This window comes from Mauremys mutica, chromosome 6 (assembly GCF_020497125.1).
Source record: "Mauremys mutica isolate MM-2020 ecotype Southern chromosome 6, ASM2049712v1, whole genome shotgun sequence".
Lineage (NCBI taxonomy): Eukaryota > Metazoa > Chordata > Testudines > Geoemydidae > Mauremys > Mauremys mutica.
In genome coordinates, this window is record NC_059077.1 from 1,366,831 (window position 1) to 1,389,083 (window position 22,253).

Consider the following 22,253-nt stretch of genomic DNA (forward strand, 5'->3'; position numbering starts at 1 on the left):
ATTCCAAGGCTAAGAAGGACAAATTCCTGTTTACATGGAAAAAATCATATCCCAAGAGATGATATATGTCCAGCCAGAGGCACACAGTGTAATAAATGCCTGAAATATGGACATTTTGCAGCTGTTCGCTGCACCAAAAGCACTGAAGAAGGTGACTCCTATTACAGACAATCAAGAGCCCTTGTTTCTGGGATCTAGCACTTGTGATGACACAGACCCTTTCTCGAGAGTGAAACTGAATATTCAGGGCAAGACTATTGACTTTTAAATAGATTCAGGAACTAATGTCACAGTCATCTCAGAAGGGACTTATAATCACCTTCAACCTCTCCCAGAGCAGAAGTCACCTGATGCAGCTCTGACTAGCTCTGGAGGTATTCTGAACTGCATGGTGTACCACAGAAATAACATACAAAGACAAAATTCAGAGTGGTAGCTGTGTTAGTCTGTAACAGCAAAAACAACAAGAAGTCCTTGTGGCACCTTAGAGACTAACACATTTATTTAGGTATAAGCTTTCATGGGCTAGAACCCACTTCATCAGATGTATTTAGCCCACGAAAGCTTATGCCCAAATAAATTTGTTAGTCTCTAAGGTGCCACAAGGACTCCCCGTTGTTTATACAAAGACAAAAGCTGTGCATCCAGAGTATGTGATCAAAGGACCATGGACCAACAGCCTTCTCAGCCTCAGTGTGGCAGCCATGATGGGCCTAGTGAGAAAGGTGGAAGAACTCGATAGAATATTTGGTGACATTGGGATTTTGAATGGAGATCCAGTACAAATCACCTCCAGGGACAATGTTGAACCACACAGTGTAATAAACCTAGCATGATTCATATCCCACTTCATAGAGTGGAAACTGAGTTACAGAACATGGAGCAGATTGGTGTAACTGAGCAAATCTCTGAGCCAACAGCAAGGTGAGCCCCAGTGATACCAGTTGCAAATAAAAATGGAAAAATATTCATCTGTGTGGATCTTAAAAGACTTAATGAAGCAGTTGTGGGAGAAAAATATCTCCTCCCAACACTGGATGGCTTCCTCCCCAAGGTGAAAACAGCTACAGTATTCTCCAAGCTGGATGCATCAAGTGGATTCTAGCAAATTCCTTTAGCCAAAGAAAGTGCTAAATATTTATCACACTCTTTGGGATATTTTGCTTGTGAAGATTACCTTTTGGGATGACCACTGCACCTGAAAGTTTTTCAGAGAAGGATGGCAGAACTGTTAACAAACACAAATGGAGTTTGTTTTCATGAATGATATTTTGATATATGGATCGTTGATGGAAGAACACAACAAAACCCTCAATGAAGCCCTAAGCCTAATCAGTCAGTCTGGACTGAAGCTAAACAAGGAAAAATGTGTTTTCCACCTACCCCAACCAAGTCTCTGGGAGAGACAGTAACCAGGTGGAATCAGTCTTAGCCCTGAGAAAATAAAAGCAATTCAAGAACTGAATGCATCAATTAACGTACCGGAACTGAATCGTATATTGGGGATGGGAAATTACCTTTGTTGATATCTACAAAATCTTTCTACAGTGACAGAACCAGGGAATGAACTGTTAAAGTCCAACAGTTTGGCCCTCTGGGGGTCAAATCAAGAAATTGCCTTCAAATTCATGGCGATGGGGGAGGTCCTGGACAATTGGAAAAAGGCAAATGTAGTGCCCATATTTAAAAAAGGAAACAAAGATAATCCGGAGAACGACAGGCCAGTCAGCCTCACCTCAGTCCTTGGAAAAATCATGGAACAGGTCCTCACAGAATCCATTTTGAAGCACTTGGAGGAGAGGAAGATGTCACAGAGTGTGGGGGAGTCAAGGCCCTTCACCCCTGGCTTCCTGCAATTCACCGTGACTCTCACCCAGCCAGTAAAAGAGAAGGTTTATTTAGACGACAGGAACACAGTCCAAGACAGGTCTTGCAGGCACAGACAACAGCCCCCCCTGCCCCAGTTAGGTCCATCTGGGGGGCCAGAGAGGCCAGAGCCGCATCTGGGATCCCTTCCATTCTCCCAGCCAGCTCCAAACTGAAACTCCCTCCAGCCTCTCACTCAGCCTCCCCGCAGCTCCTCCTTCATCCTTTGTCCAGTTTCCTGGGCAGAGGTGTCACCTGGTGTGACGCAGGAGGGAGCGGAGCAGTCTGACCTGGGAATGTCGTCTAGTTTTACTGGGACTGTCTGCACGGGGGATGGGAGAGCAGGGGGTGACTTTAGGTGAGGGACAGGACCTGAGCCTGTAACCTAAGCGAGGAAGGGGGGTGGGGAGAGTCAACACCTTTGCCGTGGAAGCTGGACAAAGGAAGAGAGCCTGCTGGAGAGGGTTTTTAGTTTTGGTTTTGGGCTGGCTGGCAAGAGGCAGGGAACCCCAAGTCTGGGGTCTAAGATCCTCGCTCCCAGAGGGACCTGACTGAGGGGTCCTGGTTGTACCTACAAGCCCTGCTTGGGACCGTGTTCCTGTCGTCTAATAAACCTTCTGTGTTCCTGGTTGGCTGAGAGTCCCGGTGAATCGCAGGAAGCCGGGGGTGCAGGGCCCGGACTCCCCCACACTCCGTGACATGTGGCCTCCAACCCCCTTCCTGGGTTCTCATGTTACGTGCTCAGGTATCCTCCCTCAAGGAAAGTCTCCCATCCTCAATGCAGACAGTCCCAGCAAAACTCCCCTGCAACCTTCCCAGGCCAACACTCCCCACTGAGCATTCAAAGAACACATTAAGAACATTCCCAGTTCGTCACAGAAGGTGATCAGGAACAGTCAACATGGATTTACCAAGGGCACGTCATGCCTGACCAACCTGATTGCCTTCTATGAGGAGATAACTGTCTCTGTGGATATCGGGAAAGGGATGGATGTGATAGATCTTGACTTTAGCAAAGCTTCTGATACAATCACAATATTCTTGCCAGCAAGTTAAAGAAGTATGGGCTGTATGAATGGACTATAAGGTGGAAAGAAAGCTGGCTAGATCGTCGGGCTCAATGGCTAGTGATCAATGGCTCCATGTCTAGTTGGCAGCCAGTATCAAGTGGAGTGCCCCAAGGGTTGGTCCTGGGACCGGTTTTGTTCAATATCTTCATTAATTATCTGGATGATGGGATGAATTGCACCCTCAACAAGTTTGCAGATGACACTAAACTGGGAGGAGTGGTAGATACGCTGAAGGGTAGGGATAAGATACAGAGGAACCTAGACAAATTGGAGGATTGGACCAAAAGAAATCTGATGAGGTTCAACAAGGACAAGTGCAGAGTCCTGCACTTAGGATGGAAGAATCCCATGCACTGCTACAGGCTGGGGACTGACTGGCTAAGTGGCAGTTCTGCAGAAAAGGACCTAGGGGTTACAGTGGACAAGAAGTTGGATATGAGTCAGCAGGGTGCTCTTGTTGCCAAGAAGACTAACGGCATTTTGGGTTGTATAAGTATGAGCATTGCCAGCAAATCGAGGGAAGTGATTATTCCCCTCTATTCGGCATTGATAAGGCCACATCTGGAGTTCAGTTTTGCCCCCCCTCACACACACACTACTGAAAGGATGTGGACAAATTGGAGAGAGTCCAGCAGAGGGCAGTGAAAATGATCAGTGGACTGGGGCAAATGACTTACGAGAAGAGGCTGAGGGAACTAGGCTTGTTTAGTCTGCAGAAGAGAAGAATGAGGGGGGATTTGATAGCAGCCTTCAGCTACCTGAAGGGGGGTTCCAGAGAGGATGGAGCTCGGCTGTTCTCAGTGGTGGCAGATGACAGAACAAGGAGCAATGGTCTCAAGTTGCAGTGGGGAAGGTCTAGGTTGGATATTAGGAAACACTATTTCACTAGGAGGGTGGTGAAGCACTGGAATGGGTTCCCTAGGGAGGTGGTGAAATCTCCTTCCTTAGAGGTTTTTAAGGTCAGGCTTGACAAAGCTCTGGCTGGGATGATTTAGTTGGGGTTGGTCCTGCTTTGAGCAGGGGGTTGGACTAGATGACCTCCTGAGGTCCCTTCTGTGACAATGCGGTTCTGGCAGGACCCAACTGAGAGTGCCAATTCAGGACCAATTGCTCAAACAGGGCAGTCACAGCCCTAGGCTGGGGTTTTTCCACCTCTAAGGCACCAAACCAGCCAGACAAAAAGGACTTCGGTTTCACCCCACTGGCTAACCACAAGTCACACAAGCAATTTCCTTAGACACTCCAGTCTCCCAGTATCACCACCAGTGCACTCGTCCTGGGGATGAATGGTTATGAAAACCAACACCCCAATAAAAGAAAAAGGTTCCCTCGGTCCCAAAGGACCAAGCCCCAGACCCAGGTCAATATACACATCAGATCTTACCCACAAATCATGCTGTTGCCAATCCTCTAGAATCTAAAATCTAAAGGTTTATTCATAAAGGGAAAAAGGTAGAGATGAGAGGTAGAATTGGTTAAATGGAATCAATTACATACAGTAATGGCAAAGTTCTTAGTTCAGGCTTGTAGCAGTGATGGCATAAACTGCAGGTTCAAATCAAGTCTCTGGAACATCCCCCGCTGGGATGGGTCATTCAGAGCTTCAGCTTGTAGCAAAGTCTCTCCAGAGGTAAGAAGCAGGATTGAAGACAAGATGGAGATGAAGCATCAGCCTTATATAGGCTTTTCCAGGTGTACGAACCTCTTTGTCCTTACTGTGGAAAATCAGCAAAATGGAGTCTGGAGTCACATGGGCCAGTCCCTGCACACCCTGCTGAGTCACAAGGCATATCTGCCTCCTCTCCATGGGTCAATTGTGTAGCTGATGGCCCTTAATGGGCCATCAAGCAGGCTGGGCAGAGCTAACACCAACTTGTCTGGGGTGTCACCCAGAAGCAGAGCATAATACAAAATACAGACAGTACAGAGCCAATACTTATAACTTCAACTACAAAATGATACACAGACATACAGACAGCATAATCATAACCAGCAGCCCAGAACCTGGTCTTAGACACCTTATATGACCCCCTTTACCTAAGATTTGGTGCCACTACAGGACCTTGGTTGCAAACCATGTTCTATATGGTCCCAGTTTATATCAATAATGTCACACCTTCCAGCCCTGATATTCTATGATTCTAATGGACAGCCTGACGAGTGAGTTGTTCTGTGTCGGGGTGTCTAGTTAGAAACCCACTGTCTCTGAATCGCACTGCTAGCGATTGTGAGAGGCAGGAATGCAGAACTTGAAGGGGGAGATGGAATGAGATGTAGGATGTATTGTACAGTTCGGGCACTACATGGTGCTGTGTGTAAAACACGTTGGTTAAGCTAACGCCAGCCAAGCCTGCCAGCGCAGCAAAGGATCTGATACTGAACACAGCTGGTGTGTCGCCCGCTCTGTAGCCAGCCCCCAGCTGGGACAGGGCCATGACACCGTCCCCCCAGCTGAGTAAACACAGGGAGTTCTCTCCATATTTCCCCCAACCCAGCCCCTGCTCATTCATCGTACACTGTTTGATCTGTCAAGTTCTCAGGACAGACATTAAGTAGTGAATCCTGCTGGGAGGTGGGTGGGGCCGTGTCATTAGCCCCATTAGGAAGAGGGGGTGGGAGGAACAGACAGAGGGGATGTTACCAGCCTGTGATCACACCCTCAGGGTAGATTCAGCCCCAGAGTAACTCCAGGCAATGAGATGGAGTACGTGTGGTCTCAGGCTGGGAGCAGAGCCAGCTTTAGCGCATTCAGCCTCTGGTCTCAGCCCTCTGAACCCCCTGCTCTCTGCAATAGCTTTCCTGGACGGAGGCTCCACTAACGAACTCACTCTTACAGGCACCGGCGCCGGCTTCCTCATTTCCCTGGGGGTGCTCAGCCCCCGTTCCGCCCAGGCCCCGTCCCCACTCCACCTCTTCCCCCACGGCCCCACCCTGCCCTGTCTCTTCCCGCCCCATCCCACCCCCTAGCATGCTCCGCCCTTGCTCCATCCCCTCCCCGCAGCACCTCCTGCACGCTGCTGAACAGCTGATCTGCGATGGGAGGGAGTGGGAGGAGCTGATGACCGCGGGGCTGCTGCTGGGTGCTCAGCACACACTATTTTTTTCTGTGGGTGCTCCAGCCCCAGAGCACCCACTGAGTCAGCGCCTCTGCTTGCAGGTGTGGTCACCTTGGCAAGGATCCTCCCCCCTTCCTGTCCACACCTGAGGCCTCTGCGAGATCTCCCAATTGCACTGGCCTGTTTAGCTGCCCGGCGCTATTGTGCATGCCTGCCAAACATCCCCCCTCGGCCGTGCCTGCCGCCAGGTCTGCAGCTGGAGTCTTCCCCACAGCTGCCGTAGGTGCATTTCTCCAGGGGGAGTGCTGAGGCCAGGCACTCAGCGTGTGAGAGCTGTCCTGCCCTGCAGTCTGGTTAAGCAAGATTTCTCCAGCCCTGCTGGTTGGGGCCTGGAGGCTTTGGGTCCCTGACGCCCAGCACCAGAGAGAGCGAGCAGACGTGGGCTGGAGCAGCCCAGCCTGGTGCAGAGACAGCAGTCGCAGGAGGAGTCCAAGGGTACATCTATACTACCTGCCGGCTCGGGTAGTGTTCTATGTATTGGGGATCGATTTATCGCTTCTCGTCTGGACGTGATAAATCGATCCGCTAATCAACGCCCGTACTCCACCTCGGCAGGAGGAGTAAGCGGCGTCGACGGGGGCAGTCGACTCGCTGCTGTGAGGACGGCCAGGTAAGTCGAACTACGATACTTTGACTTCAGCTACTCAGATAGCGTAGCTGATGTTGCGTATCTTAGTTTGAACCCCCCCAGTGTAGACCAGCCCCCAGGAATGCAGAGGTGTCTCCACAGGCTGGGGGGACAGGAAGAAGCTGTATTAGCCACACAGAGAAGTGACTGGAAGAAGGGACAGATGCTTTTTTCCAGAGGAAATAGCACTTGGTCCTTCCTCAGGCTCCGGGCAGGCCGCGGAGGGGCTAAGGTGGTGACCAGACTCCATCTCCAGCCAGGCCTCAGCCTCTCGTTCCTCCCGTCACAGGCACGTGCAGGAGGGAGGGAAGCTGGACCACGAAGGTGACGTTTCCCTCCAATCAGACGGCGTTTCGGGTGAATGACACGGTGCAGGTGACGTGCGCCGAGGACCCTGAATCCGGCCCGTTCCCTGCAAACTGCACAGAGCTGAAGGACCGTAGGGCAGTCTGGGATATCAGTGGAGTCAAGTGTCTCAGTGAGTGAGTGGAGACTGATACAGCCCCCGCGCCCACCCCCCGGGCATGGGGCCAAACCTCCCCAGCCAGCCCAGGCTTGGGGCTGCAGCCAGTTACGGGCAGGAAATGGCCAGGGAAACCGGGCTGGTGTTAAACAGGCCACTGGGAGATGGGAGACCTGGGAGTGGGAGACCTGGGAGGCTGTGACAATGGGAAGAGAAAAGAGAACCCCCCCTCTCTCAGCCTGCCAAGAAAACCTCTCTCTCCACACACAGCTCCCCACCAGGCCCTGAGGCGGCTGCTGGCGGCTGTGGCCGTGGCCTGGCAGGAGTCTCAGCCGGGCACTGCTGGGCAGCTCACGAGGAGCGAAGCTCTGAGGCCTGGGAACTGATCTCAGCATTTCTCAGGGTGCTTCTTCCAGCCCCGCTTCTGAGAGCAGCCAGGCACAGGCCTCCCGGACACGCGGTCCCCTCCCTGCCCCAGACTCTCTCCCTGGGAACTTCTCTGTATTCATAAGAACGGCCATCCTGGGTCAGACCAAAGGTCCATCCAGCCCCGTGTCCTGTCTGCCGACAGTGGCCAGTGCCAGGTGCCCCAGAGGGAATGGACAGGTCAGTTATCGAGTGAGCCATCTAGTCAGCCAGTTCCAGCTTCCGGCAGTCAGAAATCAGGGACCCCAGAGCAGGGGGTTGTGTCCCTGCCCATCCTGGCTAGCAGCCATTGATAGACCTGTCCTCCCGGAACTGAGCTAGCTCTTTTTCGAACCCTCTTATACTTGTGGCCTTTACAACATCCCCGGCAACGATTTCCTCAGGTTCACTGTGCGTGGTGAGAAGAAAGACGTCCTTTTGTTGGCTTTAAACCTGCTGCCTGTTCATTTCATTGGGTGGCCCCAGTTCTTCTGTTATGAGGAGGAGTAAACAACACGTCCTTATTCACTTTCTCCACACCAGCCATGATTTTATAGACCTCTCTCATATCCCCCCTTAGTCATCTCTTTTCCGAGCTGAACAGTCCCAGTCTTTTTAATCTCTCCTCATACTGAAGCTGTTCCAACCCCCTAATAATGTTTGTTGTCCTTCTCTGTATCTTTCCCAATTCCAATAGATCTATATTTTGTGATGAGGTAACCAGACCTGCACGCAGTATGCCAGGTGTGGGCGCACCATGGATTTAAATAATGCCATGACAATACTGCCTATCCCTTTCCTAATGGTTCCCAACATTCTGTTCACTTTTTTGGCTGTCGCTGCACACTGAGTGGATGTTTTCAGAGAACTCTCCACAGTGACTCCAAGAGCTTTCTTGAGTGGTAACAGCTAATTTAGACCCCACCATTCTATACGTGTAGTTGGGATTATGGTTTCCAATGTGCATCACTTTGCATTTATCAACATTGAATTTCATCTGCCATTTTGTTGCCCAGTCACCCAGTTTTGAGAGATCCTTTTGTAGCTCTTCACAGTCTGCCTGGGACTTAACTATCTTGAGTAGTTTTGTACCATCTGCAAGCTTCGCCATCTCACTGTTTACCAGTTTTTCCAGATCATTTATGAATTGGTTGTACAGCAGGGGTCCTAGTATAGATCCCTGGGGGACTTTGCTATTTACCTCTCTTCATTATAAAAACTGACCATTTATTCCTACCTGTTGTTTCCTGTCTTTTAACCAGTTACTGATCCCTGAGAGGACAGTCCCCCTTATCCCATGACAGCTTACTATGCTTACGGGCCTTTGTGTGGGACCTTGTGGCTTTCTGAAAGTCCAAGTACACTATGTTCACTAGATCCTCCTTGTCCACATACTTTTTAACCCCCTCAAAGAATTCTAGTAGATTGGTGAAGCATGATTTCCTTTTACAAAAACTACATCGACTCTTCCCCAACAAATCATGTTCATCTATGAGTCTGATCATTCTGTTCTTTACTAGAGTTTCAACTAATTTGCCTGGTACTGAAATTAGGTTTACTGTCCTATAATTGCTAGGATCACCTCTAGAGCCTTTTAAAAAAATTGGCATCACATTAGCTATTCTCCAGTCATCTGGTACAGAAGCTGATTTAAATGATAGGTTAAATACCAGTTAGTAGTCCCGCAATTTCACATTGGAGTTCCTTCAGAACTCTTGGGTGATACCATCTGGACCTGGTGACTTATTGCTGTTCAGTTTATCAGTTTGTTCCAAAACTTCCTCTAATGGCACCTCAATCTGGGACAGTTCCTCAGATTTGTCACCTAAAAAGAATGGCTCAGGTTTGGGAATCTCCCTCACATGCTCTACAGTGAAGACCGATGCAAATAATTCCTTTAGCTTCTACACAATGGCCTCATCTTCCTTAAGTGCTCTTTCAGCACCTTGATTGTCCAGTGGCCCCACTGATTGTTGGGCAGGCTTCCTGTTTCCAATGTACTTAAAAACATTTCTTAGTTTTTGTGCATTTTGCTAGTTGCTCTTCAAATTCTCTTTGGCCTGCCTAATTATAGTTTTATACCTGACTTGCCAGAATTTATACTCCTTTATATAGGATCCTAGAATTATAGGACTGGAAGGGACCTCGAGAGATCTCTAGTCCAGTTCTCTGCACTCAGAGCAGGGCTCGGTGTTATCTAGACCATCCCTGACAGGTGTTTGTCCAACCTGCTCTTAAAAACCTCCAATGATGGAGATTCCACAACCTCCCTGGGCAATTTATTCCAGTGCTGAACCACCCTGACAGTTAGGAAGTTTTCCTTAATGTCCAACTTAAACCTCCCTGGCTGCAATTTAAGCCCTTTGCTTCTTGTCCTAGCCTCAGAGGTTAAGAAGAATTTTTCTCCCTCCTTCCAATTTTTAAAGCACGGCTTTTTGTCTCTAACCACCTCTTTTACTTTACGTTTACTTGTTTTGCCATGGTGGCATTTTTTTTGCTCCTCTTAGTACTTTGTATTTTATTTTGTGTCTATACATAGTTTGAGCCTCTATTGCGGTGGTTTTAAAAAGTTTTGTGGAGTTCCCCTTTTGGAAGTTAAATGCTACGTGGTGGGTTTCTTTAGTATTCCACCCCACCCCCCCAAGGATGTTAGATTTAATTACATTATGGTCACTAGTACCAGGCAGTTCAGCTCTATTCACCTCTTGGACCAGATCCTGTGCTCCACTTAGGACTAAATCAAGAATTGCCTCTGACCTTCGGAGTTCCAGGACTGGCTGCTCCAAGAAGCTGTCATTGATGGTGTCTAGAAATGTTACCTCTGCCTCCTGTCCTGAGGTGACATGTTCCCAGGCAATATGGGGATAGCTGAAAACCCCCATTATTATTGGGTTTTCTGTTTTTGTAGCCTTTCTCATCTCCCTGAGCATTTCACAGTCACCATCCTGGTCAGGTGGTTGGTAGAATATTCCTACTGCTAGACTCTTATTGTTCAAGCACAGAATCTCCATCCATAAAGCTTCTATGGTACAGTTTGAGTAATTGTTTTACCATATTTGATTTTACGCTTTCTCATGCAGTGCCACACCCCCAGCAGCGCGACCTGTTCTGTCCTTCCTGTCTATTTTGTACCCAGGTATTACCCTGTCCCATTAATTATTGTTGTTCCACCAAATTTCTGTGAGGCCGGTTATATCCATAACCTCAGTTAATACCAGGCACTCAAGTTCACCCATCTTAGTATTTAGACTTCTTGCATTTGTATAGAAGCACTTACAAACTTGATCAATATTTACTTGTCTGCCTTCATGTGATGTCATTGAATGGGATTTTTTTCTGTTTCCCTTTTTCTCTTCAGCTCCCACCTGTACTTTAGCAATTTCTATCCTTTCCTCTTTGCTAGGATATAGAGAATCCCCTTCAACAGACCCTCCCCTAAGGGACGTCTCTGTCTGAACCGCATGATCCTGCTCGCCTGTCGGCTTCCCCCAGCCCTTCATTTAACAACTCCCTACCACCTTTATAATTTCACATGCCAGCAGTCTGGGTCCATTTTGGTTTGGGTGGCGCCCATCCTTCCTGGATAGGCTCCTCCTTTCCCAAAAGGTTCCCCAGTTCCTAATAAACCTAAGTCCCTCCTCTGTACACCATCATCTCATCCACACATTGAGACCCTGCAGTTCTGTCTAACTGACCCTCCGCGTGGGACTAGAAGCATCTCAGAGACTGCAGCCATGGAGGTCCTGGACTTCAATCTCTTTCCCAGCAGCCTAATTTTGGCCTCCAGAACCTCTCTCCTACTTTTCCCTTTTGTCACCGGTACCTACCTGTACCATGACCACTGGCTCCTCCCTAGAACTGCACATAAGTCTATCCAGATGTCTTGAGAGGCCCACAACCTTTGCAAACCCAGCTGGCAAATCACCCTGCAGTTCTCCTGGTCATCGCAAACCCAGCTAAATATGTTTCTAATAATTGAATCCCCCATAACTATTACCCATCTTTTCTTAATAACCGGGGTCCCCTCCTCTGGAGGGGTATCCTCAGTGCATGAGGATACCATGGCATCATCTGGAAGGAGGTCTCCTGCCACCTCCAGGGTGCCACCTGATATACTGGGGTACCACTGAGCCTGCCTGTTCCACCAGCCCGGGCTCCCTCACCCTGTCCTGCTGAGCCAGGCCCTGGAGCCTCCCACAGCACACACAGGCGGGACACCCCCAGCTGCAGACAGACACAGACACCGAAATCAGCTCTGCCTGGGCAGGCTTCAGATAAGGAATTGCCCAGCACTCAAGTGCTCACCCCCTCTGGGGTGTAACCCCCAAATTGTATCACCTGGCGCTGCCCAGAGAACTGCACAGCGTCAGCTCAGGAAATTCGCCCTCCCTCAATGTGGAGAGATCTGCACAGTCTTGTGCCCCACCCCCACCCCCAGTTATGAATTCCACAAACTAGGGGGTTTAGAGAAAACATAAACACGTTTATTAGCTACACAAAATAGATTAAGTGATAGCAACAGATCAAAACGGATCACCCAGCAAATAAACCAAACATGCAATATAATCTTAGATACTAAAGAAACTGGTTACAATCAGTAATTTCTCGCGCTGAATGTTGTTTTAAGCAGATTGCAGCTCAAAACTCCAGGTATTTCTTTCACAGGCCAGACACCTTCCCAGCCTGGGTTCAGTCCGTCCTTCCCCAGCTCAGTTCTAGGTGTTTTCAGCAGTCATCTTGGGCGGGATTTAGTGAAGAACCAACCTTGATTATCTCACTTCCCTGCCTTAAATGGGTTTTACATATGGCGGGAACCCTCTGTTTTCCAGTGTGGAAAAATACTGGTATTCTATCATGGAGTCCAGTACCAGGTGACATGGTCACATGACCCTGCAGTGTCCAAGCAGCCATGAGCCAGAAGCTGTTTGTAGCATCCCAGGAAAGTGGGAGATTGGCATCTTCAAAGACCTATTGTTCCCCCTAACGGCCCATTGACGTGTCCCCAGCTGGCCAGCCAGGCTGGTTGCATTCTGCCTGGTGCGTGTTCCCCAGGTGCAAACACTTTTGTGGTACAGACGTATAGTCCATATTCCTAACTGTAGATACAGAAATGATCCATGCAGACAAATAGGATAATCCTACTCAGTAAATCATAACTTCCAATGATACCTCACGTTTTAGCTTGTATAAAATACATTATGATTATGACACAATCATTTCATACTATTACTGTGATAAATATGGGGAGCAGTGTCACAGGAGGGTCCCAACTACAGGATTGGGTCCCTCGGCTCCAGCTGGATGGTCTCCTTCCCTTTCTTCCTCCTCAATAGCACAGAGGCTGTCAGACCGGGGGTGGGGGTGGGACCGTTCTACTGTGTCCCGGAAAGTCTCATCTACGTACGTAACTGCCTCCCTCACTCAGCTCCTCCAGTTCAGCCACTCTGCTCTGAAGAGCCCGTTCGCAGCCTCGGAGGGCCAGGAGCTGCTTGCACCGAATGCACACCTGCGCCACCTGCCCACAAGGCAGATCGCACATGCTGCATTCAGTGCAATAACCTGGATACCCCCGACTCTGCTGCTGGACTCCTGACTGTGTTGTTTTTACTTTTCCAGGGTTGGTTTGTTTGTTTGCAGGGATTTATTGGCCTATGTTTAGGGAATGTTTGGTAGGTGTGTCTGGTTCTCACACTGCTTCTTTAAACTCAAGTTTGCTGCTCCTGTTCGCTAGCTCAGGGCTGTTCATGCCAGGCCGGCCCCAGCACCTGCGCGACCCTGGGGCCGGCTCCCCATAGCTAGGGGCTGTCAGACCGCAGGGCAGACGCGCCCCCATGGCCGCTCTCCTGTTCCTTTCCCAGGGATGTGCAATGACTGGGTGAGGCAGGTGGATTTTGACCCTGCACAGACGGAGTTCGGCGTCGGGGCCGAGGCTCGGGTGACCTGTCGGCAGCAGTTCCAGCAGAACTCGTTCAATGTGACGTGCAGAGAGACGGAGCCGGGACGCTTCGAGTGGGACTTGGGTGCACACCAGTGTATCAGTGAGTGCGGGGAGCCGGCCCTGGGGCTGGCCGGGCACCGTCTGGCCGGGGAGGGCTCCAGCCGGGCTGCTGAGAGGCCGTGGGGAGAGTCCTGCTGCAATGAGCAGCTTCCCACCCACGGTGTCCCCGGGGGGGCAGGCGCGTGGCTCTGATCCCGGCTCCTGGCCCTGCTCCCCGTGCAGGAGCAGCACTGACCAGGAACACCGTTCTCCCCATGGCCCAGTGGGGCTGACTGGTCTGCACTCGCCCTCCCCACGGCGGCCCTGAGCGTGTGCACGGAGTAAATGTACCTGAGCACGTGGGGCCTGATCCTGAGAGGGGCTGATCCTTGCAGCGCCCCCCGCCCCCCTCCTGCTCTTGTGGGCGCCCAGCATGGTTCAGGGTCAGCCCATAACAGGAAGATCTGGATGACCTTGTAAACTGGAGTAATAGTAATAGAATGAAATTTAATAGTGAAAAGTGCAAGGTCATGCATTTAGGGATTAATAACAAGAATTTTAGTTATAAATTGGGGACGCATCAGTTGGAAGTAACAGAGGAGGAGAAGGACCTCGGAGTATTGGTTGATCACAGGATGACTATGAGCCACCAATGTGATATGGCCGTGAAAAAAGCTAATACAGTTTTAGGATGCATCAGGTGAGGTATTTCCAGTAGAGATAAGGAGGTGTTGGTATCGTTGTACAAGGCACTGGTGAGACCTCATCTGGAAAACTGTGTGCAGTTTTGGTCTCCCATGTTTAAGAAGGATGAATTCAAACTGGAACAGGTTCAGAGAAGGGCTACTAGGATGATCCGAGGAATGGAAAACCTGTCTTATGAAAGGAGACTGAAAGAGCTTGGCTTGTTTAGCCTAACCAAAAGAAGGCTGAGGGGAGATATGATTGCTCTCTATAAATATACCAGAGGAATAAATACCAGGGAGGGAGAGGAATTATTTAAGCTCGGTACCAATGTGGACACAAGAACAAATGTATATAAACTGGCTATCAGGATGTTTAGACTTGAAATTAGATGAAGGTTTCTAACCATTAGAGGAGTGAAGTTCTGGAACAGCCTTCCACGGGGAGTAGTGGGGGCAAAAGACACATCTGGCTTCAAGACTAAGCTTGATAAGTTTATGGAGGGGATGGTATGATGGGATAGCCTAATTCTGGCAATTAATTTGGCAATTGATCTTTTATTATTAGCAGGTAAATATGCCCAGTGGTCTGTGATGGGATGTTAGCTGGGATGGGATCTGAGTTACTGCAGAGAATTCTTTCCTGGGTGCTGGCTGGTGAGTCTTGCCCACATGCTCAGGGTTTAGCTGATCACCATATTTGGGGTCGGGAAGGAATTTTCCTCCAGGGCAGATTGGCAGAAGCCCTGGAGGTTTTTCACCTTCCTCTGCAGCATGGGGCACGGGTCACTTGCTGGAGGATTCTCTGCAGCTTGAGGTCTTCAAACCACAATTTGGGGACTTCAATAACTCAGACATAGGTTAGGGGTTTGTTACAGGAGTGGATGGGTGAGATTCTGTGGCCTGCATTGTGCAGGAGGTCAGACTAGATGATCATAATGGTCCCTTCTGACCTTAAAGTCTATGAGTCTATGATAACACCCAGTGGAGTCTGCCTGGTTCCAGTGACCCTCCAGTGACTCTGCTCTCATTTACCCACAGGAAAATGTGAAATACCCAGAACCTGGGACTCCACATTGCAGTTTGCCCCCGAGAGGCAGTTCTACGCCCTGGGTGACTTGGTGACGCTGAGCTGCTCTGAGGGGTATCGGCCGTCACCACCTGTGATCGTATGTGCCAGAAATGGGAGCCAGTCTGTCTGGAGTGAGACACCCACCTGCCAGCAGAGTGAGTGCGGGACCCCCCCCCCCCAAGATTCCCACCCATGGCGTCCCCGTGGGAGCAGGCGCGTGGATCTGATCCCAGCTTCTGGCCCTGCTCCCCGTGCAGGAGCAGCAGAGACCAGGAACACCGTTCTCCCCATGACCCAGTGGGGCTGACTGGTCTGCACTCGCCCTCCCCACAGCAGCCCTGAGCGTGTGCACGGAGTAAATGTACCTGAACAGGTGGGGCCCAAGGATCTGGGGGGGTTGTGGGAATATTTTCAAGCTGCAGGAGTGGGGCACAGGAGCTGCCTGACCCATGCCCCCAGGAGACACTCGCCCCACACCCCCTGGGAGATACCTGCCCCCCCCCAGATCCCCCAGGGTCCACCCAGCCCAGGCCTCCGAGTGTGTTCCAGCGAGTGCTCGGCAGAGAGAACACCAGAGCAGCCATACCCAGCAGAGCACAAGCCACGGCCGGGGGGCTCTGAGCCCCCTCGTTGCCTTGCAGCCAGGCCCAGAGAGAGCCTGTCATAGGTCTCACCCCCACTTAGAGCTGTTGGGTTCCAAAATGGGGACCTGCATTGGCTCCCCTAAACTAAAATCCTAGTTTAGATCTGGTAAAAGCTGCCACCACCCAATAATGTACGTGTATTGGGACACAGTCCTTCCCCAAAATCCTTGGGGATCCCAAGAGCCCCAAATCCATGGAGTTCTTACACCCAGGAGAAATAAACCATTCCCCCCTGCTTCCTCCCCCCTCCCTTTTCCTAGGAGAGATACCGGGATCCACTACAGAGGGATGCCTCCCTCCTCCCCTTTCCCTGAGAATCCACCCAAGGAAAGATCAACCAAGTCCTTTACAGAAAAGATTTATTAAAGAATAAAAAGAAAGTAACTGTCTCTGTAACCAAGATGGAACAATACACAGGGTCTAAACTTATCAATCTCTGGAGAGAATTCCCCCTCCCTTCTTTCTCAGTAAAAGCAATAACAGTACAGAATTAAAGAAATTCTATAGCAAAACACAGAATTGCAAATACAGAAATAAAAGTATAAGAATACTAGTTCCTTGCTAATACTCACTAGCTTGAATAGAAGAATTTATTGCAGAAACCTGGGAGGACTTGATTAAGATGTCTGGACTCCCTCAACTCCCAAGAGAGACTCTCCAAAAAAAACAAAGAACAGGAAAAAAACTTCCGTCCACAGGGATTTGAAAATATCTTGTCCCTCATTGGTCCTCTGGTCAGGTGTCCACAGGTACTGCTTGTTAACCCTTTACAGGTAGAAAAAAAAACCTTAACCCTTAACTAACTGTTTATGACAGAGCCCTGCTTTGCTGGTGGTGCGCAGGGACCTACAGCCACGCGAGGTGCCCACCAGAGCGCCCCAGGAGCCTGGCGTGGCCGCGTGCCCTTCTGCTGCTCTCCCCGCCGGCCCCGCAGGGCAGGCTGCGTCTGTGGGGACGTGCTGCTGTTCTCCGCTGCGGGGCCTGGGTGTCAGTGATGCCAGTCTGGCCACCCTGGCTACAGCCTGGCAAGGAGCATCTGTCCCGCTCAGCTTCCCAGCCACTGGCACCGGCTCTGACTCCTGCCGTTGGTGCTGTGACCCCGCAGCGGCCCTGGGGGGTGGGCCTGCCCCAGCCTGCACAGCACTCTGGCCCTGGGGAAAGCGGCCAGTGGTTGCTGGGACCTGGCTCCGACTGCAGCCTGAAGCTGAGGCGGCTGCGAGCCCACGGGCCAGCTGGGCTGCCCTGCCCTAGCCAGGGGGCCGCGGGTGATGGGGCTGGGTCCCAAGCCACAACAGACCCACTCTGCCTCAGCGCAGGCGGGGAGCTCTCTGCTGCACCCCAGGGACGCAGCCAGATCCTCACTCCCCTGGGTGGGGGGACACCACCCCCCTGCCCCCCCAGACAGACCCACTCTGCCAGCGCTGCAGGGGGCACAGGGGCTGTGGCTGGGTGCAGGGACCGGATCCTATTTTCTTTCTGACTCTGCTGGTTCTGGGTCTGTTGCTTGCAGGAGAGGCCCAGACTCCCCAGCCCGGGGGCCTGGCGCTCGCCATGGCGGTGCCGGTGCTGGTGCTGCTGGGGGCAGGGGCCCTGCTGCTGCGGTTCCTGCTCGCCAGGTCAGTGCGTTCGTTCGGTGGGGCCCAGCCTGGCCGGGCTCCGGCTCCGCCCCAGCGCTCTCGGCTGGGGCTTTATTCCTACCTGGGAGGGGCTTTCCCAGCTGCTCGTTGTGCCCACGGCTAATCTGGGTAGCCCACCCCGCCCCCCCTCCTTGCCCAGCCTGGCCCCTCCTTGCCCAGTCTGACCCCGCCTGGCCCACCCTGCCCCCTTCCCACTCTGCCCCCCGCCCACACATCCCCTGCCTGGCCCACCCTGCCCCTGCCTGGCCCCCACCCACCCTGCCCCCTGCCCACCCTGTCCCTCGCCTGCCCCAGGCATTGTTACACCCACTGGCCCCTCTGGTCTCCGCGGGGGCTGGGAGCTCTCTGGGGCCGGCTGCGTCTCTTGCAGGGTGTGCCCACGCGAGGAGCTGAGCAAGGAATCCCCACAGGCGCGGCTAGCGGCTCAGCGCCCCTCCACCCCCACCCCCCGCCCAGCCAGGCCGGAGCCAGCCCGGGTGTGGACGGGTGTTGGGATTTCGAGCTCCGATGCCTCTAGCTCTGTGCACAGGGGGCCCAACTGCAGCGAGGGCATTTTAGGAGCAAGGGGCGAGGTTGGGCCCATCCCTGTCCCCCACCACAGCCCCCGGGGCTGCCGGCCCAGCGCAGGGACCCCGGTGCCCCAGCATGGTGCTGTCACAAAGTGGTGTGAAGCCAGCCGGGCCCTTTGCTGAGCTCCGGGAGCGCAGCCCAGGGGCTCCCCCAATGCTCCTTGTCAGCCGGGTGCGTGGGGGATGGGCCGGCCCCATCCCATCCCTCAGGACGTCCCTCTCGCTGTCCCCAGGAAACGCCAGGCTTCGGCGAGCCGCCCTGCCAAGGACGCCGGGGAGGCGTTGTACACAGGTAGGAGCCACCCGCCCCCACCGCGTCCCCAGCTAGGGCCGCCTGCCCCCGGGCTCCATCCCCTGCCTGGGGAACGTGCGCGAGTTCCTCCCACGGAGCGGTGGGGGGCCCTGGCAGCGGGCGGGCGGACGGACGTAGCACCCCGCGGGCTGCCCACCAGACCCTGTTTCCCTGCGGAGGAGCCGGTTGGGCTCAGCGCCCTGCAGTGCGCTCTGGCCTGTGCCTGCCCCTGTGCCAGCTGGGTCTGGGGATCCTTCCCTGACCTACCTGCTATGGGGCCAGGCTTGGAGCAGGGCGGGCTGGCCCTGGCCTCCCCCTGCCCTGCGCTGCCGGGTTACTGGGTGTGGCTGGTGGCTAAGGGCCAGACCCAGTCCACGGATCCTCTGAAGACCCCTGTGCCCTGCTGCATCTGGAGGGCACCCGCTGGAGCGTTCCCTGGCAGCACAAGGCTAACGCTGACTAGCCCGTGGCCACCCTTGGTGCCTGTCCCTGGGGCGGCCGGCTGGTCGATGCTCCTGGCAGGAGCTCTGGGCATCTCCACTGGGCCAGGAGCTGGCTGCCAGGGTCGCTGCTCCAGGCAGCTCCTCTCCCCAGGCTTCTTCCAGTGCCACCAGTATTAGCTCCCAGCAACACCAGCGATGATGGAGAGCAGGGGCTGATCTCCCTCCCCCCCCCAGGAGGGGCACCAGCCACACGTTGCCACTGAGTCTCGCCTCTCCTGTCTGCGTCCTGCTCCGGCCCCCTCCTGCCAGCTCATTGCAGTGAGTGTGCTTCTGTGTCTCCCACCCCCAGAGCTCCAGCCCCGGGACACCCCAGATATTTACTGCACGATCCAGACACCAGAACACAGAGCTGCAGGTAGGAACGGCTCAGCCTCTGACTGGCATGCGGCCCCGCTGTGACCTTATTAATATGATCTGGGATCACATAGAACACGGTTGCAACCAAGGTCCTGTAGTGGCACCAAATATTGTATAAAGGAGGTCAAGTGAGGTGTCTAAGACGAGGTTCTGGTTTGCTGGTTATGATTATGCTGTCTGGGTGCATGTGTCATTTTGTAGTTGAAGTTATGAATATTGGCTCTATGCTGTCTGTATTTCACACTTGTGCTGTGCTTCTGGGGGACACCCCAGACAATTTGGCATCAGCTCTGCCTGGCCTGCTTGAGGGCCCATTAAGGCCCATCAGCTAATACAACTGACCCATGGAGAGAAGCAGATACACCCTGTGACTCAGCAAGGCAGGGACAGGCCTAGGGACAGAACTCAGGTTTTTCCAGGCCACATGCTGGGCAGCTTGTGGTTGGGACAAAGGAAGCAGAGGCCACACGGCAAGAGACTATAAAAGGAGCTGCAGCTTCAATCCTGCTTCTGACCTCTGGAGGGACTTTGCTACAAACTGAAGCTCTGCACAAAGGACTGAATGACCCATCCCAGCGGGGGATGTTCCAGAGACTTGATTTGAACCTGCAGTTTACTCCATCACTGCTACAAGCCTGAACCAAGAACTTTGCCATCACTGGATGTAATTGATTCCATTTAACCAATTCTAGCTCTCATCTCTACCCTTTTCCCTTTATGAATAAACCTTTAGATTTTAGATTCTAAAGGATTGGCAACAGCGTGATTTGTGGGTAAGATCTGATGTGTATATTGACCTGGGTCTGGGGTTTAGTCCTTTGGGATCGAGAGAACCTTTCTCTTTTACCTGGGTATTGGTTTTCATAACCATTCATCCCCATGATGAGTGGCACCTGAGGGGGGGCTGTGTGAGGGCCCCAGGCCTCCACGGCGGGGGGGGGGGCTGTGTGGGGCTGGCAAAGGGGCTGGAGTGACGTAGCTCACACACAGCAGCTCCCGAGTGATGCCCCTTTAAGGAAGCCGGCTGCACAGTGCCATGTACGGAGCGGGGTGAGTGAGGCAGGGCTCTGTGGGGGAGGGGATGCCCCAGTCTGACAAAGTGGGAATGTTGTCTCTGAATACTGTGTGTGCCTCAGTTTCCCCGGTGTGTTTCTCAAGTATCGAGGTGGTGGGATCAGGGTGTGTGATCCTTGCAGCGACCCCTAGAGGGCAGGTGTGAGTGCAACTGGCTGCCTGGACACAGATAACGGTGACACGCTGTATCCTGGCAGTGGATGGTGGGAGCCCGTCCTTTGCCGGGAGCCAGCCGGAGGTGCTGGAGAACAGAGACCAGGCGACCTGTTTGCTGGGAAAGAGACAAAGGCCAGAGGGGGGCAGCTGGGCCTGACAGAGGCTGGGCCGGTCAGTCTCCTGTTTTGGGACTCGGAGGTGGGGATGGGGGGAGGGAGCCCTAGGTCCCCCCAAGATGGACTTTGCTGAATGTTCCTGAGCTAACGAGCTAACGAGGTTTGCTCTACGCTGGGGTCCCGACGACTAATAACGCGTCTGTGTCACACGCTGGCTGGGGCACTGCTGGCTGCGGAGTGGGGGGCAGAGCCCTGTGGGGACGTGAGGCTCCCCAGGGGTCCCGCCCAGGGGGACTCGCTGCGGGGAGCTCCCGGGGTGAGCAGGGGGCTGAACGCGCCGAGGTGCCGAAGCCGAGCAGGCTCCTTGCCCTGGTGACAGGTGCCCTGAGGGGAGACGCTGCCCCAGAGTCCTGGCTGAGCTTCGTCCGGAGCCGTTCCCGGTGTGACACCCAGCCCTGTCTCTACACACGCGGCCCCAGCACGGCTGCCCATTGCAGAGCAGCACCACGACCCCTCTCCCCTCGGCAGAGCAGCCGGGGCCCACCCCAGGGATCGGCGGATGAACAGAGGCCTCTGAGCTCGGGGGATGGCAAGTTCTGCTCCCCCTACAAGGGCCCGTGGCTCAGTGCTGGCACTTCCTCATGCCAAGCCGGGCCCCGAGGAACACGTCTGAGCAGAGAGAGGAAACGCAGGGGCCGAGGGGTCTGGGAAGTGGGTACGGGGCTTTTCCCCTCCAGGGCGCTGGCTCCCATCCCATGGCCGTGTCTGGCCACCTGCCGCAGCAAAGGCACCGAGTCCCAGAGCGCGAGAGGCCGGTTGCTCGTGGCTGCACCCAGGCTACGGGGCCCAGTGCGGGGCTGGCTCCTGGGGCGAGCCGGGGAGAAGTTAAGAGAAGCAGCGAGACGCAGGGGGAGCTGGAGCAGTGGCTCATGGAGTGAGATGGGCCCAGCCCAGCGAGGCGAGGAGGGTGCGAAGGGGAGGGGTCAGAACTGCTGCCGCTGCCCGTCTGTAGTGACTACGCCTGCCAGCACCCCGCCATGCACGTCCCAAACCCGGCGCTGCCCCTGGAGCTCCAGCCCATGAGGCGCAATAGGCCCATCGCGCCGGGCGGGCGTCTCGCCTGGGAGCATTGACTGCACTAGGGTGCAAACCCATTGGTCCCTGGTCCTGTCTGGGATCCCCCAGCTGTGAGCTCCTCCCTCCACAGCCTCCATGTGTCACGTGTGGGGCAGCCGCCTGTCTCTTGGGCCAGCTGCTGAGCAGCCTGCCGGCCCCAGGCCAGACTAGCTGCCCCTTTTCCTGGGCCGGGTGCCCTGTTGTCTCCCGTGTGCGAACGCAGGGCCAGGGCTGAGTATGGGGCTATGGGCGTTAAACCACCCACCAATCAGGGGCGGCTCCAGGGGTTTTGCCGCCCCAAGCGGCGAAAAAAATAAAAAAAAGCCGCGATCGGCGCCTGCTCCACTAAACTGCTTTCTTCTGCGGCGGCAATTCGGCAGCCAGTCCTTCCCTCCGAGAGGGACTGAGAGACCCGCCGCCGAATTGCCACCAAAGAGCCCGATGTGCCGCCCCTGCCCCTGCCCCTGCCCCTGCCCCTTGGCCACCCCAAGCACCTGCTTGCTGAGCTG

The 22,253-nt window shown here is 53.5% G+C and overlaps 1 protein-coding gene across 1 annotated transcript; it reads left to right on the forward strand.

Moving 5' to 3' along the window:
* Positions 1 to 6,611: 6,611 nt before the first annotated feature.
* LOC123373210 lies at positions 6,612 to 19,856 on the forward strand. The gene is made up of 6 exons (XM_045022078.1): positions 6,612 to 7,158; positions 13,407 to 13,586; positions 15,250 to 15,435; positions 17,435 to 17,540; positions 18,364 to 18,422; positions 19,215 to 19,856. Exons 2-6 carry the CDS (start codon positions 13,409 to 13,411, stop codon positions 19,322 to 19,324), a joined length of 639 nt encoding a protein of 212 aa, XP_044878013.1. The 5' UTR covers positions 6,612 to 7,158; positions 13,407 to 13,408; the 3' UTR covers positions 19,325 to 19,856.
* Positions 19,857 to 22,253: the final 2,397 nt, after the last annotated feature.

Bases quoted from the DNA above. Each gene is read 5' to 3' on its own strand.
- LOC123373210 (XM_045022078.1), top strand. From the start codon at position 13,409: ATGTGCAATGACTGGGTGAGGCAGGTGGATTTTGACCCTGCACAGACG. The intron at 17,541-18,363 runs GTCAGTGCGTTC...CGCTGTCCCCAG, and splicing joins CTGCGGTTCCTGCTCGCCAG to GAAACGCCAGGCTTCGGCGA. The intron at 18,423-19,214 runs GTAGGAGCCACC...TCCCACCCCCAG, and splicing joins CGGGGAGGCGTTGTACACAG to AGCTCCAGCCCCGGGACACC.